Below are 17,954 nucleotides of genomic sequence, written 5' to 3'. Positions count from 1 at the left end.
ATATTGTAAACAATTGCGTTGACGCGTTTCCGTGATGTTATTCTTGTTGTGACCACCTTCTTCAAGACAAAAATGTGATATACTGTCTCCCTTGAATAATTCCCTACAGGTGTAAAAAAGTGTGCATATAAGTATGACATATATTCAAAATAACCTATACAAATTATTATTCTTGTATCTCTACTACACATCATGTATTTTCATAACCTAAAGGGTGAACCCCGTCCCCACCCTTGTATTTCCGTGCCAACAACCCATAGCCCCATGATATCGGCGGTGTCCCTGTCACAAATTCATTTATCCTTGGAATCCAGGGTAGATCCTAATTAACATCCTAAGTCAAAACTAATTGAAGAACCTTCCCAAAAGAACATAAAACATACAAACATTGGTATACATTTCCATATCTCAAATTTAGTTATGTTTGGAGTCACAATTAGGTCCCAATTGACATTTTATTTATTTTGAAAGTTTTATATAGCGCGAACAAGATCTTTGCAGATATCAGAGCGCTTTACAATGGCACGGGGGTGATAGTCAAGGTACATGTGCATAGTTACATAGTTGAGGTAGATAGGTACAAGGTGCATAGTTACATAGGTAGGTCAAAAAACAAACAGGAGGTAGGTCGCAGGTGAGGTAATGTCTGTACAAGGTGTATAGTCAAACAGTTGCGCCAATAACATAAAAGTACAAAAGTGAGCATATACTTGTTTAAGCGTGCTTAACGTGTTTTAGGAGATAACATAAAGGTGTACATAGTTGAGGTAGGCGAGTGCAGGATGTATAGTCACACAGGTGCATCAGTAGTACAAAAGTAGGGATAGTTGAGGTGGTGTAGGTACAGTGTGCAAAGTCAGACAGGTGCGTCAACAACATAACAATATACAGAGAGGGAACGTATACAATCAAATAAGTCATAATACAAGTAGTACAAGTAGACCGAGGGGTCCAAGGCAGGTAATTACGGAGCGGATTCATGAGAAAATACCGAGTAATAGATCATGTGTATTTAGCCATGAGGATCGCTTTTACTTCTTTCTTAAACAGTTTGTTGGAGGAGATGAGCCTGGTTTCAGGAGGGAGTGAGTTCCAGATCCTGGGTGCCATTCCTGAAAAGGAGCGTTTATAGGTTTTTTCCTTCCGGAATCTTCGAGGTTTCAGCAGAAGACTGCTTGTGCTTCTAGTAATTCTAGAGCCACCCGAGATTGTCAGCTTTTGAGTGAGGTAGGCGGGTGAGTTCATGTGTACAGCCTTGTGAGTCATGCAGGCGATTTTCAGATGTATTCTGGCTTCAAAAGGTAGCCAGTTCAAGGATTTAAAGTCAGGGGAAATATGCGAGTGCTTTTTTGAGCCAGTGATGAGTCTCGCTGCAGCGTTAAGGGACGCTCTCAGGGGAGCCGTTGTAGTTAGGGGGAGCCCGCAGAGGGCGGTGCTTCCGTACTCTATGTGCGGGATGACTATAGATTGTACTGCAGTTTGGAAGTCTTTGGCTGGGAGGAAGGGTTTAAGTTTTCTCAAGGTGTTGATTTGAAAGTTCGCTCCTTTGGTTGCCTTGCTGATGTGCTGCTGCATGTTGAGATTGGCGTCAAGTGTTATGCCTAAAGATTTTGCTGAGTCTACGACGGCAGGTTGTACATTTAGAGCCGTTAAGTGCTTAAGCCATGTTTGAGCCGTAGAGATTTTTGCGGGAGGTGAGATCAGGAGGAACTCAGTTTTCAGGGCATTGAGTTTGAGGTGATTCTCGGCAAGCCAGGATTGGGTGTTTCTGATCGTGGTGTTCAGAACCATGATGTCCTTGGGGGGATTGTATTTTGAGATAAAGTTGGGTGTCGGCATACATATGAAAATGAACATTGGATGTCTGTAGCAAAGTAGTGAGAGGTTCCATAACTAGGTTGAACAATGTTGGGGAGAGGGAGGATCCTTGAGGGACGCCTAGCGATACAGGTACCGGAGAGGACATCGCGTTGTTGCTTTTGAATCTTTGTGACCGGTTGTGTAGAAAGGAGGTGAACCACTTGAGAACAGTCCCTGATATGCCCATTCTTGTGTTTAACAGATCGAGTAAGTTCTCATGTTTAACTGTGTCGAATGCTGAGGAGAGATCCAGAAGGATGAGGAGGCAGGTATCGTTTTGGTCTAGTATTTGGAGGGCGTCGTCCACTATGTGAGTCATGGCAGTTTCGGTACTGTGCCCTGCACGGAAGCCTGATTGATGAGCGTTGAGGAGATCAAACTTGTCTATGTGTTTAGTCAGTTGTAGCTGTACGCATTTTTCCAACAGTTTAGCGAGGGTGGGAATATTTGTAATCGGGCGGTAATTGTTTAGATCAGTGGGGTCTGCTGTTTTTTTTAGTAGAGGTGTGACTTGTCCGACTTTGAGGGCGTCAGGGATGGATCCTTGTTGAAGAGAGCTATTGATAATTTTAGTCCATAGTGGGAGGAGCAAAGGGGTAAAGCCTTTTACAGCGTTTGCAGGAAGGGGGTCAGTGAGGTGATTGGATGGTTTCAGGGTGCTGAGCAATCTGCCAATTTCTTCTTCGGAGTAGGTGCCAAAGGATGACCATGTAGCCTTGTTCTTTGGTTCAGGCGCTGCTGTGTGTTGGGGGTTGGAGTAAAGGATTGCTTCATTGAGGAGATCGCTTCTTATGTTGTCGGTTTTTTGGTTAAAGAAAGCAGAGAAGTCTTCACAGGAAGGTGTAGTGCCCATGGTGTTGAGTGTCTGGGGTTGTTCTTTGGATTGTGTTCTGATTAACTCAAACAATTTCCTTGGGCGGTTTTTTGCTTGGGCGAGCTGGAGGCTGAAGAAATCTCTTTTTGAGCGTTTTATTTTCCTGAAGTATACTTCATTAAAAATAGAAAAGCCTTTTCCAAAGGACACAGAAACATTTTCAGACATAATGCTTGTAATTGGCTACCAGGGTCTGCCCATTCACATACAACCTTCTCACATTCGTCATACTAGAGCTCATAATAACACCCGACCCACCTGGATGTTTCCCCTAGTGGACCTGATGAGTCAGTATCCTCCGTTTTATGTAGGTGGGGCTCACTTTGGCTCCAAGCACCAGCTATGTAATTTCTATTCTGTAATAGAATATGGCAGCATTAGTTTCCACTCGATAAGTCCTATTTCGTAAACCTTGGGGTCCGGTGTTCTCATTTCTATATATAGACCTACCCCAGGTGGTGAATGCTGGTGAATGCCAGCCCCCTAGAGGCTGTAAGGGAAAAACGTACCTGCCACTCCCTCATGTCACACTTGTCTCTTCCTCTGCCTCCCGTCCGCAACCAGGAAATGACCTTTCTCGCTGGATGTCAGGAACAGTATGCGCGTTAAAACCAGGACACTGCGCGCTTGGGATGACTTTTCTGCGCGAGAGCACAGACGCGCACCTTATCGGAAACAGTGCTTCTAACATTTTGTTACTCTGTTTTAACCTTTTTCCTTAAATGAGAAAGAACAAAATGTAATCTCATTATTCATCATGAGAGGCACCCTGGAGCAAGTCAAAATTATATTTCTATCGCACAGTGGCAGTCGTCACTGTGTAGTTACAGTTAGATACGACTTTCTATAGGAAGAGCACATTTTATTTTGCTAATAATTTGTCGCTGTTTGGCAAATCTTCATGAAAGTTTCCAATATATAGTTTATCCACTTCAGCTTCTTCTAGGAAAGTTTTGTGACGAGAAGAGATAGAATGAGAAAAAGAGGTGTCCCAAAAAACGTTTGTGCACCATGCAGTTTCATTAGGGAATTTTGACAGCATTACAGCCAAAATGGCTGAATGGAATTACACCAAATTTGGCGTAATGCTAGATCTCTACCCTGAAAGTGTGCTTTTTATATTTTGTTGAGAATCTGTTCAGTAGTTTTTGAGAAATTATGGCTCTCCATGTATAGATATATTGACAAACAACTGTTCAAAAATTCAAGTCTCCTGGTTGGTTGAACAAGCTTTTTTTAAGCGAGTGCTCCGAGTGACTGGCACAAAATTACCAGACAGGTTTCAGCAGAAATTATATGACTTGGGGACTGTGTCCCATGTCCTGAAATTGTCTTACAAAAAAGAAAAAAAGGGGCATGGTGGAGATATCCTGAGACCTAGGCCTTGTGGGAGGGGTCTCAGAAGGACCTTACCTGGGGACAAAATGTAATAGCTAGGTTTTTTTTTTACGATCGTGCAGGACAACCCTAATGACCGGGGAAGAAACAAAATAAGGCAGGCCCCCGAATTTCTCTATATTTCCCTACCGGTGGGCTAGGACCTGGGGGTTTGAGCATATTTACATTTTATTTGAGGAGGAGGGCGTGAGGTCCCCTTCCCCATTGCTAAGGTATGGTCATGGAGCCCTAAGGCCCCAGGCAAGTTTGACCCAGGGACCACATCCTCGGGACAGAGTCAAACTGTCTCTTGGCCACTCCGGATGGGAGGAAAAAAGAAATCCGCTCCCGCCCGGCAGGAGAATAAAGTAAATGGTTGCCGGCTCTCAGGGGATAGGGGCTGGGTGCTGGGAAGTGGCGGGGCTTGGGGTCCCCTCAAGGTCCCCCCCAAAGAAAGATGTTGCTGTTGTTGTCCAGAGTGGGACTTTGTTATAAATAAATAAATAAAGTGGCGCAAGGCTGCCAAAAGGTTTAATAAATAAGCTGCCGGAGCAGCTCATTTATTATTAACTGCTCCCAAAAAGGAGCGCCCCATAATTCCCTTTGTGGCTAATTTACATATTCTTTCCAGCTTATTGTGCCCCAATCTGGGCTGGGGCACCACCAACATGTAAGTAAAATAAACAACTCTCTTGGATGAATTGTTGATTGTACACAAATCCCTATTTCATAACCTCATACTCTCACATTCATCCACATGGCTCTAAAGACACCCAGACCCTACTAGCCAATCAACACATATATGATAAAAATGGCAAAGAAATACATAAAGATATTTTATTCGAAATTCGATTTCTAATTTTTCAGATAAAAGCACTCCAAGTACATGAGTGATAACATTAAAAACAGTACCTCATAAAAAACAATATAAACAAACAATATAAAAAAACTAGGAGAGACAGCAAAAATTCAGTGTGAACAAATAATCACATCAATAATAAAGTTGTTTCCTGTGAAATTTGTCTACTCAAGTGTGTAGGAGTCTACAGTCCATAGTATTCTATTAGGCCCCCACACATTCCTTGGATACAACCCAATATTGTAAACAATTGCGTCGACGTGTTTCGGTGGTGTTATTCTTGTTGCGACCACCTTCTTCAAGACAAAAATGTGATATACAGTCTCCCTTCAACAATTCCCTATAGGTATAAAAAAGTGTGCATATAAGTATGACATATTCAAAATAACATATACAAATTATTATTCATGTAACTCTACTACACATCATGTATTTTCATAACCTAAAGGGTGAACCCTGTCCCCACCCTCGTATTTCCGTGCCAACAACCCATAGCCCCTAGATATCGAGGGTGTTCCTGTCACAAATTCATTTATCCTTGGAATTCAGGGTAGATCTGATGAGTCAGTATCCTCCGTTTTATGTAGGCGGGGCTCACTTTGGCTCCAAGCACCAGCTATGTAATTTCTATTCTATAATGGAATATGGCAGCATTAGTTTCCACTCTATAAGTCCTATTTCCTACCCCAGGCGGTGATCCTGTATATAATTCTTATATTTCTCTCCACCTTCTTGATCCTATATGACAGTCCTGTGTAGTTCAATAAGGATCATCCCATTCACCAGCAATCACTTGCTGCATTCATTTTCCTAATAGTGCGCTGCTGCGAGGCTGATGTGGGCCTTTGAAATAGTATTCATGTTAATTGCAGCGCCTGTGTGCGCTGCAATAAACATGAATACTATCTCAAAGGCCCACATCAGCCTCTCAGCCGCACACTGTTAGGTAAATAAATATAGCAAATCTAAAGCACAACAAGTGCTTTCAGAATTCTGAAAACACATGTCGTGCTTGTTGACTTTCAGCATTTCTTTTCTTAATAGTGCACTGCTGCAGGGCTGATGTGGGCCTTTGAGATAGTATTCATGTTAATTGCAGCCCACAGGGCGCTGCAATTAACATGAATACTATTTCAAAGACCCACATCAGCCCCGCAGCAGCGCACTATTGAGAAAGGAAATGCAGAAAGTCAATAAGCACGACATGTGTTTTCAGGGTTATGAAAGCACACATCATGTTTGAGACTCTATTTCTTTTATTAGTGCGGGGCTGCAGACTTTGTGAAGTGTGCCTAATGCATCTCAGTCCTCATGTGCAGTAGCAAACTCCACTTAAAGTTGCTAATTAACAAACAAATTAGCCACACACTGGTCGAATGTTTAGAGGCTTCAACAATACTTTCCCGGCAGGCAGCCATTGATGCTCTGCAGGCGGCAAGGACCACCCTAGTCACTTACGAAATTTTCAAAACATTTTTTTGCATCCTCCCACTAGTGAGACCTCATATGGTGCTCACATGGCCATAAAGGCTACTGTCTTCAAAAGATATAATCAAGCTGGTTGGTCAGTACACAAAATCTTCAAGGATAGCGAGCTGCCAACACTTATTTCTGCAGGAGGTGCGGAGTTTCCAACTAAAATAAAGTATGGCACAATAAATTACATGTGAACGGTTAATGTCCAGTCCTCCTCCTGTCATAATAAATAGGATGCACACTGGCTGGCTGTAACCTCTGTGTGCACCTCAGCCTCTCTCTGAGGCTTACCCAAGCCTGATTGTGGCCACTGACCGGTCAGGTTGCAAAACACATCTGCTCATATTTGGTTCATTTGCTTTGTCCTCATGTTACCACAATTGGATTTACACTCCATTTCAATTACACAGCATGGTCTAATGGCACAATCTCAGGCATTTCAATTAATAACTATAATGCTGAATGCTGAAAATTACAGGTATTGACGCTGGCCTAAACTAAATCTTGCCTGTGCTTATTTTAATTACTATTTAAAATAGATGCTCAATCTTTGTCTGTGTTTGGCAGAGCTAGATAAAAAATTGGTTTTAATATACACAAATCCAGCTTGTAACTGACAGGCACCTCAAAAATTGAACATTCGAAAGCCTCAGATGTTGCAACAACATTACCTGGTATGTCTCATGATCTCTAACTTAACATATACACTTCTCACCCATTCTGAGCAGATTTAAATAATTATCTTGGCGGCCCAGAGTGACGATAAAATACTTAGGTCATTCTAATGAGTTCCTCTGTAAAATTATGTGGTAATTCTGTATCTGGTATTACCTGGGCAACTGGAATTATGCAACAGGATTGACTAAATGATGTGGCAAAAAAGGCATCTTAAGTGGCATATTGCAGCATAGTTTGTGATAGTCTTTCTTCGTTATGTTGTCATTTTTACAGTTTTTTATGGTTTAGGCAAACATTCCATCTCATTAGTACCAGCTTAATACCCAAATACAGCAATAATCAACAGAAAGGTGACTGGTCAAATTTTGAAAAGGGCTTGCGCTGCAGAATGCGTCACTGCGCATTTGATAACTTCTGATCCGTTTGCACTACAATTTTTGTTAAAATCTGCAGATTACTCAGCAGATTCTGGATTATGTGTCAGATGTCAATGGTTCCATAATTACCCTACAACCACAAATTTGCATAATTCCAGTAGCCCGGATTATAACTGATTCCACAGGATGAAGTAATTACAATCACTGTTCCCTGTAAGGTGCGCACGCGTCTGTCTCCCGGAGCACGCATTGTAAAATTTTCAGCGCGCACAGGCGGCTGAGGACCGTTTGCACCGCCACTTCTAAAATGGATGTGGCACGAAAAAGTTCAGATTGTTTTCCTTTTTTAAAGTAATCGTGTTAATCGTACTTTCCCAAAGGCACACAATCTGCCTTGCAGTTGTGCCCTATTAAAAAACAGAAATGCAGCAAGTCTACAAGCTCAAGTGATTCTGAAAACACACGTCCTGCTTGTAGACTTCATAGCCATAGCTGCCAAGGATTCAGGTTGCCTATGTGTGACCTTTTCATAATTTCAGAGAAATTATGAGTGAAAGTCACTATCTCAGGAGAAAATTATGCAATGAAGACGAGGGAAACATCAGAACTTGCTGCTGCAGTGCATTCTGTGTTCCTGCTGCTTTGTCTGCTATCCAACAACTACTGTTAGTTCTTGCCTCTGGCAGGTTTGCTGGTCTTGCTACAAATGCTATGACTACCATGCTGACTTAGGGCCTTATTAGGAGTTTGGCGGTGTGGGACTGCCCCGCACCACCAAGCCCATGTGAGCACTTCCTAACAGATGTTTACTTTTTTCATCACTGGCAGGCTGTCCCACGGCGCTACCTGTAAAAAAGGCAGTGCAATGGGAATGCCCAAGTAAATTCCTCCTGCAGGGCATGGACTGTCAAGTCCATGACCTGCAGGAACTGGGGGGGGCAGTCACATAGGGGCGCATAACATGTTCCACCCTGCATGCATCCCCAGGTATGCAATCTTGTATAGGCTCCCAACATTTCCCCACCCTATGAACAGAACTCCAGTTGAGAATCTTTTGTTAAATCTTATATTGGTACCACCGTTTTAAGTCCTTTGCGTTTCCAAAGCCAAAGTGTACTTGCTTGTGTAACCAATTCATGTCAAGGGGTGTGTATCTGAATTGCAAACCTGCCTTAAGACACATCATGTGGAGCTGTATGTGTGGCAATGCACCATCTTTTCACTCTTTAAGCAAAAATTTGGAATGATTTTTGCACTAATATTGGCGCTGCACCCACACGCGCAGGTTGGTTTTTGGCGCACATAACATTGGCTGCAGTGCACAGAGACCATACAATGCTGCACACAGAGGAAAAGAATTAGAGGGAACATTGGTTAGAAGCCCTATGAAGTGTTTTGTTGACTGTTTAAAACACATGGTAAGTAATGTACACATGGGAAGGTGCAAAGCTTTTTGCTCTTATATAGAGTTCAAATCGCTTGTATGTTGTCCGCTATTGGGTAAAATAAATGTGCTTTCATTGTCTGACCTACCTTTATTTCTCCAGTAGGTATATCTAGACTGGTTGTACTGTAGATCATGTGAATAAAACTACAGAGAGGGTGCAAAGGGTTTCCTTTCACCTACTTCTGTAGGTTTTGATAATAGCAAATATGACTCGCCATACTGAGACTAACTTTTTATCTTTTTTTTTTGTTATCCTCTTCTCTCCCCCCTTTTCTGGTTATCTCCAGACAAGTGACATTGATCCCAGATGAAGCCGAAGACATGTGGCACACATACAACCTGCTACAAGTGGGGGACAGCCTGCGTGCCTCCACCATCCGGTATGTTGAGAGCATAATGTAGGGGGTGAACCTCGACAGAGCCATCCAACTTTCCACCAGCCATGCCAGCTTCTTTTTACTCTTGTGTGCAGTAGTAGCACAACAATCTATCGCACATGGCACGTCTAATGTTCAGTGATGTAGCATGATTTGAATAGAGGTTATCTATGAAATCTTGAGGCTCAAGGTCTTGCCCTGCAATCTTGATTGAGTGGTTAATTTGACTTTTCCTTTCTTTTCCTTATGTGTTCTAGAAAGGTGCAAACCGAGTCAGCAACAGGTAGCGTGGGCAGCAACCGGGTGCGGACAACATTGACTATCTGCGTAGAGACAATAGACTTTGACACACAGGCCTGTCAGCTACGGGTGAAGGGTACCAACATTCAGGAGAACGACTATGTGAAGGTGAGCAATGGACATGTGGATCCCCAATGGGAGAAGCACTGACAACCAGTGGATGGATTGAAGTTAGGGAGGCCAGTAGGCTATCGTCGTGTATCCAAGTGAGTCCATGGTGGGTATAGCATTAGAAGTACAGGAAGGAGATGGTACTTTTGTGAGAACATATTTTATTTCAGTAACTGAGCTCGTATTAAAACTGTGGGGAAGTTGCCCTTAGAGGTGAGCTTGCCTTGCAGTATCACTTTGACTCACTGTTGGCAACAACAAATTATTGGGGTTGAATGCATTGACCTTTTTTTACTTTACCCAGATGGCAAGCAAGTTAACTTGCCATGCAATACCCCTTTGAGTTTGTTGTAATGTTGCAGGGCTTGTACCTTTAAAAGTCAGATGTTCGAGGCATGTGGGCTGCTGAATTCATATCTGTGCATAGATCGCCGCCTAGTGTTGGGTCCGGATGATTGCACATTGTTGTCCTGGAAGAGTCTTCGAAGTATCACGAGATAGGTGGCTCCTCCCCTGGACTACAGTGAGCATGGGCATCGACTCCACCCCCAGATTGTTTTTTTCCGCCATTGTGTTTGGATGTCTTTGGTTCCCTCTTGTCGGAATCCATAAGAATTAACTTAACTTTACTTGAGACCAAAAGGTCTTTAGGACTTGCGTCGGTATTGTCTTGCGTTCGGCTTCGCAACTTTCCTCGGCTCCAAGCCAAGCTTGTACTTCCACGTGCTTTCGGCGCGGAGGGCCTAGTCGACGCTCCAGACTCTTCGACCATCCATCATGGAACGAAGTCCATTCAAACGATGTCCGGTGTGTAACTCTAAGTACCCACACATCGACGTCCACCCGGTGTGCAACAAGTGCCTGTCGCCGGACCACAACGAGGCCAAGTGTATGGCCTGTTCAAGGTTCCGGTCCAAGAAAACACTCAAGCTCCGTTGAGCTGCGCGCCTGGTGGCCCAGCAATCTGCACCGGCGCCTACGGACATTTTCGATGCTGGGGAGGTCGAGGATGAAGATATCCAGGACATCTCCGAATCTAACCCCGCGTCGGGGGTCGAGGACGACTACGACGCCAAGGCCGAAGATTTCGGTGAAGTCGTCGTCGAGGAGGTAGGGGACGACGACGGGGCCCTTGGGACCATGGAGGATAGCTCGGACGAAGAGCTTCCTCAAACTGACTCCGGGGCCGTTCAAATCAATAAGGCCCAGGTCGAGGGATCGCCTTCGGGCCTTACCCGAAACTTTGTTGTGAGTTCCTCGGCCCGCGTGCTGGCCCGGCCACGGACATTGGTACCGATTCACTCCCGGTGACACAGAAACCGAAAGTGAAATCTACGGTCTCGACGCCAGAGATATCGAAACCGAAAGTGCGCATCGCATTGGTCGGATCGAAGACTTCGGAGGCCTCGGCGCCGAAGAAATCTAAGATGGCCGTCGAGCCGAAGAGCCACGTCAAAATGGCCGACCCGAAGGCTACTACGTCGAAGCCGAAGATTATGGGGTCGGACGCGGCCGCATCGGCGCCGAAGACTGACGACGCCGGCAAGGGTCGACTCGATCACAAGAAGACGGTCGACGACCCCGAAAGGTCTCTTACCGACCCGAAGAAGCGGCCAGACGAGCCGAAGACCCTCTCTGCCCCGCTTCCACACGACAAGGCCAAGGGAGCTGCGCCGAGTGCGTCGACTCCGAGGGCAACCTCGTCGGACTCCACTCCAAAACCGACCGCTAAGGACTCTGTCGAACAGGCGCGTCCATCCGCCGCGTTCACAAAGAAGGTTACAGAGTCCCTACAGCGCATTAGGGACGGCGCCGCAGCAGTCGAGCCGAAGGACCTTCCACCGGCCAAGCCTCTGGAGAAACCGGCGAAGGCGCCCACGCCGATCCTTTTCACCTTGCCGCCTACGACGGCGCCAAAGGCTTTCGCTGCTAAACCGGGGGCCGGCGTGCCGGAGAAGGTATCTTCGACGCCAAAGGCATCGTTGGTGGTCCTCGGCCCACGGCCTCGACAACTTTCAGAGGAAGAGCGTCAAGAACCTTTCATCGACGCCGAAACGGGCAGGCTTTCCCTCCTGAAGAGGAAAATCACCCCGGAGCCCCAATTGGAGTCGTACAAGATCCCACTCAAACGGAAGATGGACTCTGCTGGTACTCAAGCCTTGGTGGAGCCCATTTCACCACAGGCTCACGAACTCTCGCCCACTCACTCCAATGTAGACGCTGGTGAGGGCGACGACGAGGATGAATACAGCTATCCCGTCTACACAGACCCAGAGGATGTGACAGAGCCCTGGTCTGCTGGTGGGGAGCCTGGGGACCCGCATTCTGGGCAGGACCCTCAGCTCTTCTCCGCGAAAACTTCCCCCACTGAGGACTCTGCGGCTTTCAATGCCCTCATTGAGCGGGCAGCAGCCAATCACAACGTCGAGCTGCATGCTGACCCTGTGGACGTCGACTTCCTCTTTGACACCTTTTCTGTCTCTGAAAAGACTGTAAAAACTCTGCCAATGCTGAAGGGTGTTTTAAAGCACGCTGCTGAGGTCTTCAAAGAACCCACCCGGGCGAGAGTCATCAACCCGAGGATCGACAAAAAGTACAAGGCGGCGCCCACAGATCCAACTTATATTAAGGGACAGTTGCCTCTGGACTCCCTGGTTGTCTCCAATGCCCGGAAGAGGGCCAACTCGCAGACTACGGGTGATGCTCCTCCCCCAGACAAAGAATCAAAAGTCTTTGAGGCTTCGGGGAAGAGGGTGGCAGCGCAGGCAGCCAACATATGGCGCATCTCTAACACGCAGGCGCTCCTGGCGCGTTATGACAGGGCACACTATGATACCCTAGAGACCCTTTTGCAACATCTACCCGATCAATATAAGGAAGGGGCTGAAATGTTACTACAGGAGGGGAAGCTGATCTCCAACGCTTTCATAAAGTGCGCTCTGGACGCGGCTGACACCGCCGCACGTGCAATTAACACTAGCGTTATGCTTCGTAGACATGCATGGCTACGGATATCTGGGTTCAAGCCGGACATTCAAACCACCATCTTGAACCAAACGGTCAACCCAGATCACCTGTTTGGCCCTGAGGTTGATACCACCCTTGAGAAGATGAAAAAGGACACGGACACGGACACTGCAAAATCCATGGGTGCCTTGCAGTCCCAGCAGTTTCGGAGTGGGTCCTTTTGTCGCTCCAATACTAGAGGCACCTCAAGGGGCCAACTTTCGCAGTCAGCGCAGTTCTACAAAAGCAACATCCAGACTACTTATGCCAACAGGGGTCGAGGTGGATACCGCGGCAACAACGCCAAGGGCAGAGGACGTGGCAACAACAGCTCCAGGTCCTCTAACGCCAACAAACAGTGACGCATTGTCACTGCCCCCCGACCACACAACACCGGTCGGGGGAAGACTCCAGCAGTTCCTGCCCGTGTGGAAGTCCATCACCACAGACAGGTGTGTCAGAAAGCTTATCCAATTTGGTTATTGTCTGGAGCTCACATCCACTCCACCCAACATACCCCCAAGGCACCGTCCTATGTCCGGCGAGCACTTGCACTTATTGCAGCAGGAGGTCACAGTCATGCTGCAAAAAGGGGCAATAGAGCTCGTGCCCTTGCAAGAAAGAGGCTCGGGAGTTTAATCCCTGTACTTCCTGATTCCAAAGAAGGACGGATCCCTCAGGCCCATCCTGGATCTCAGGCCCCTCAACTTTTACATCCTATCGGAGCATTTCCACTTGCTAACACTGCAGCAAGTTCTCCCACTGCTTCAACAGGGGGACTTTCTGGCAACTCTGGACCTGAAGGATGCGTACTTCGACATTCCGCTACATCCTTCACACAAAAAATACCTCAGGTTCACCATCCAAAACCAGCACTACCAATTCAAGGTTTTGCCTTTCGGGGTCACCACGGCACCCAGGGTATTCACAAAGTGCCTAGCGACGGTGGCGGTGCATCTGAGACGTCAAAACATCCACGTCTACCCCTATCTGGACGACTGGCTCATTCAGGCGAAGTCGGCCCAGCAGTGCGCCGACCACGTGTCCCACACCATTCACCTCCTGCACAATCTGGGATTCTCACTGAATTACCCAAAATCCCATCTCCAGCCCGCCCACATACAGCAGTATCTGGGTGCGACCATAGACACTCTAGCGGCCACAGCCCAGCCAAATTCAGTGAGAGTCGGCAGCATTCAATCGCTGATCCAAAAGTTCAGACCTCAACACTCGCTTCCAGCAAGAGTGTTCATGCAGTTGATGGGCATGATGGCCTCCTGCATCTCCATTGTCCCGCACGCCAGACTACATATGCGTCCGCTTCAGGAGTGCTTAGCACGTCAATGGACTCAGGCTCACAACCAGTTGAAAGACCTAGTGTTGGTGAGCGGTCGGGCATACTACTCTCTGCATTGGTGGAAACAACGAAACCTTTGCAAGGGCCGACCGTTCCAGGAGCCTGTGCCAGAGATTATCCTGACCACGGACGCATCTCTCCAGGGATGGGGAGCGCATGTACTCCAATACACTGTGCAGGGACTGTGGACGCAGCAACAGGGGAAGATGCACATCAATGTTCTAGAACTGATGGCGATCTTCATGGCACTGAAGGCTTTCAAAGTACATCTATGCAACAAGGTTGTGTTTATTCGGACGGACAACATGACGGCAATGTACTACATTCAAAAGCAGGGAGGCACACACTCTCCGCAGCTGTCTCATCTGGCTCAGAGCATGTGGAAGTGGGCCATTCAGAGGAACATCTTCCTCATGGCAGAGCACCTCCCGGGCAAGGACAATCAGATGGCGGACCTGCTCAGCAGGCACAGCCACCAGATGCACGAGTGGGAGATACATCCATCAGTACTCCAGCCGTACTTCCAAAGGTGGGGTCATCAAGAGATAGACCTGTTCGCCACAAAAGAGAACGCAAAATGCCAAAGCTTCGCCGCCAGGTTCCCACACCCACAGTCGCAGGGCAATGCGATATGGATGAACTGGTCAGGCAAATTTGCGTACGCTTTTCCCCCAGCACCTCTGATACCGCTGGTGGCACGCAAGCTCAGGCAGCACTCGATGACTCTCGTCCTAGTTGCTCCAACTTGGGCTCGCCAACCATGGTACACCACGTTTCTAGAACTGTCCGTGGTACCGCATCAAAGGCTACATCTCACACCCAGCCTTCTGACGCAGAGCCATGGCGACATTCAGCACCCAGATCCGCAACAGCTCAACCTGGCGATCTGGCTCCTGAAGTCCTAGAGTTTGGCTACCTAAACTTACCTCCCGACTGCATGGACATCATTCGGGAGGCGAGGAAGCCCACTACTAGAGCCTGCTATGCGGCAAAATGGAAGCGGTTTGTCATTTATTGTGCGAACCACAACATTAACCCGCTGGATGCTTCTATTCAGAACATCATCTGTTACCTTTTCCATCTGTACAAGTGTAATCTGGCCTATACTTCCATTCGCATTCATCTGTCTGCAATGGCCGCTTATCTCTAAAATAGACAGCGCCTTTCACTCTTCAAGGTGCCTGCCATCAAAGCTTTTTTGGAAGGCCTCAAACGAGTCATTCCACCACGGACTCTACCAGCTCCTGAGTGGAACCTCAATGTGGTTCTTACCAGGCTGATGGGTCCTCCCTTTGAACCACTGCATTCCTGCGAGATTCAGTTCTTGACATGGAAAGTGGCTTTCCTCGTAGCAATCACAACACTACGGAGGGTTAGTGAATTACAAGCCCTCACAATCCAAGAGCCATTTATCCAAATTCATTCCAACAGGGTAGTGCTCCGCACTAATCCTACGTTTCTGCCTAAGGTTGTGTCTCAGTTCCACATCAACCAAACAATCAAATTAGCTGTTTTCTTTCAAAATCCTGAATCATTGGCGGAGCGGATGCTCCATACCCTTGACGTTAAACGGGCCCTAATGTATTACATTGATAGGACCAAGGATTTAAGAAAGACTAAGCAACTCTTTGTCGCCTTTGCACCACACCACAAAGGTAACCCTATTTCCAAGGCTGGTATTGCTAGGTGGATCGTTAAATGTATCCAGATCTGCTATCTAAAAGCTAAGCATACTCTTACCATTCCACCAAGAGCCCACTCCACCAGAAAGTTGGGGGCCTCTATGGCATTCCTTGGAAACATTCCTTTGGAAGACATATGTAGAGCAGCCACATGGTCTACCACACACACATTTACTAAGCATTACTGTGTTGATGTGCACTCCAAACAGCAGGCAGCTGTAGGGCAGGCTGTTCTCAAGACACTTTTTCAAACTGCTGCAGCTGGCACGGGCGGCCGCCGCTAATGGAGGGACTGCTATTTATTCTATGCACAGATATGAATTCAGCAGCCCACATGCCTCGAACTGAATATGCTACTTACCAGTATGCACTTGTTCTTGGCATGTAGGGCTGCTGACATTCATATCGCCCGCCCTCCTCCCCGGCACCTGTAGCAGCTGCAGTATTCACATATACTCATAGCATGGTCATCATTCACTGAGTTTCACTCCATCTTGGCCACAATGGCTAAAAACAATCTGGGGATGGAGTCGATGCCCATGCGCACTGTAGTCCAGGGGAGGAGCCACCTATCTCGTGATACTTGGAAGACTCTTCCAGGACAACAATGTGCAATCATCCGGACCCAACACTAGGCGGCGATCTATGCACAGATATGAATGTCAGCAGCCCTACATGGCAAGAACAGATGCATACTGGTAAGTAGCATATTCAATACGTGACATGGTCCTGACCTCTTCAGTGTGTTTTTCGTGTGCTGAGATGAAATCCAGTCATTCTGAATCCTAGCATTCAAATGCTGTGTTTCAAGTCTCTATTTGTGTAACTTTATGATTACCTAAGCTACTTTGTCTGACTAGTCTGTTTTCTGTACTTTATCATTTGCATGTTTGCTCCTCCCTAAACTGCCTCTGACTGTACCCCAGCAATACAAACCATTCAGTCACATATCTGCCTAAAGGCCCAATGCCAAGGGACAACCCCTCAGCCAGTTCTTGATTATTAACAAACAGCACTTCACTTGCTGAAAAGTTTAAAACCAACTTGTAAAGGAAAAAAGCAAATCTGTCAAAAGGCAGTGTGCTGTGAGTAAATAGCCTGAACTGGGTTACGGTGTCACACATGGGATGTTGCTACTTAGCAGTACTGCTGTCACCTGTCCGAATCCTCTCTGAAAAGAGAGCTGAGTGTAGCACGTGATGGTATGAAAGTAGGGAAAGAGTATCATTCCATTGCAAGGCAACTCACAAGTGAAAGGCTAGGAGACCTTGTTCAGATTCAATTATATGACGCTGAAAGTTTAATAGGGTGAGGCACAGTCAGTCGTGTGTTAGAACCATCTCTGAAAGGCTGACTGACCCATGGATGAATGTATTCCTTGTGAGCCTTGCCATTGAAATGGTGATAGAGTTCAGGCAGGGTCTGGTGTGTCCCATGCGCTCTCACACATCTAGCTCCCTGTGCCCCAGGACTATACTGAATTACATGTTTAAAAAATGAAACAATACCTGTACTCTGAGTCATGCCTACCTGACTAGCTCACCGGCCTAATAGTGCTAATGAGTAGGTCATCCTGATGAAGGGGGTGTTAACACCCTCTTCCCATGCAGTCTTTGTTTCTGACTTCCTGAGAGCAAAGGCCCTCACCCTGGGAGGTCAGAAATCATTCTCGGGTGGCGGGCTGACAGAGACCAGTAAGCCTACACACCAGAGGATGGTAGGTTTTCAGGTGGGACCTATAAGGTGCCCTCTGTGTGCATGTATTTACAAATCCACCACTGTAATCACGGTGGGTTTGTGAATTCGAGATGTTTGAATCCATACATCCCTATTCTCAGTGAAGACTTCATATAACTCTTGAACTCTTTTTCACCAGTGTCCAGCACACCAGTGCCCAGCACATTTTCTAAAATGGCTTCCTTGTTTACTTGTACTGGCACTAATCAAACTGACCAGTTATGGGGCATATCTGCTCAGGCAGGTATGCCCTCACATGTAGTATTAAGCACCCTGCCTTATGTCTGTAAAGCCTGCTGTAGGAGTGACTTACAAATACTATATGCCGTGTTATGGGACATGACACATAGGGATGTGTGTCATGCCATGTTTTTACTTTTGTCCGCACCAAAGCACACAGCCTGTGATGGCAGCCAAGCATGAGTTTGGTGAGGGG

General features: G+C 46.7%; 1 protein-coding gene across 1 annotated transcript in view; it reads left to right on the top strand.

Moving 5' to 3' along the window:
• The window catches only part of PELO (pelota mRNA surveillance and ribosome rescue factor), a 314,258-nt gene that overhangs the window by 47,139 nt on the left and 249,165 nt on the right, over positions 1-17,954 (top strand). Inside the window, exons 2-3 of the mRNA XM_086931709.1 lie at positions 9,236-9,328; positions 9,583-9,733. Of these exons, the coding sequence (XP_086787835.1) occupies positions 9,236-9,328; positions 9,583-9,733 (244 nt within the window). The remainder of the gene's footprint in view (positions 1-9,235; positions 9,329-9,582; positions 9,734-17,954) is intronic.

The sequence above is a fragment of the Lissotriton vulgaris genome, chromosome 7, assembly GCF_964263255.1.
Source record: "Lissotriton vulgaris chromosome 7, aLisVul1.2, whole genome shotgun sequence".
NCBI lineage: Eukaryota > Metazoa > Chordata > Amphibia > Caudata > Salamandridae > Lissotriton > Lissotriton vulgaris.
The sequence above is the reverse complement of the archived record's forward strand: the minus strand, read 5'-3'. Positions and strand labels throughout refer to the sequence as shown.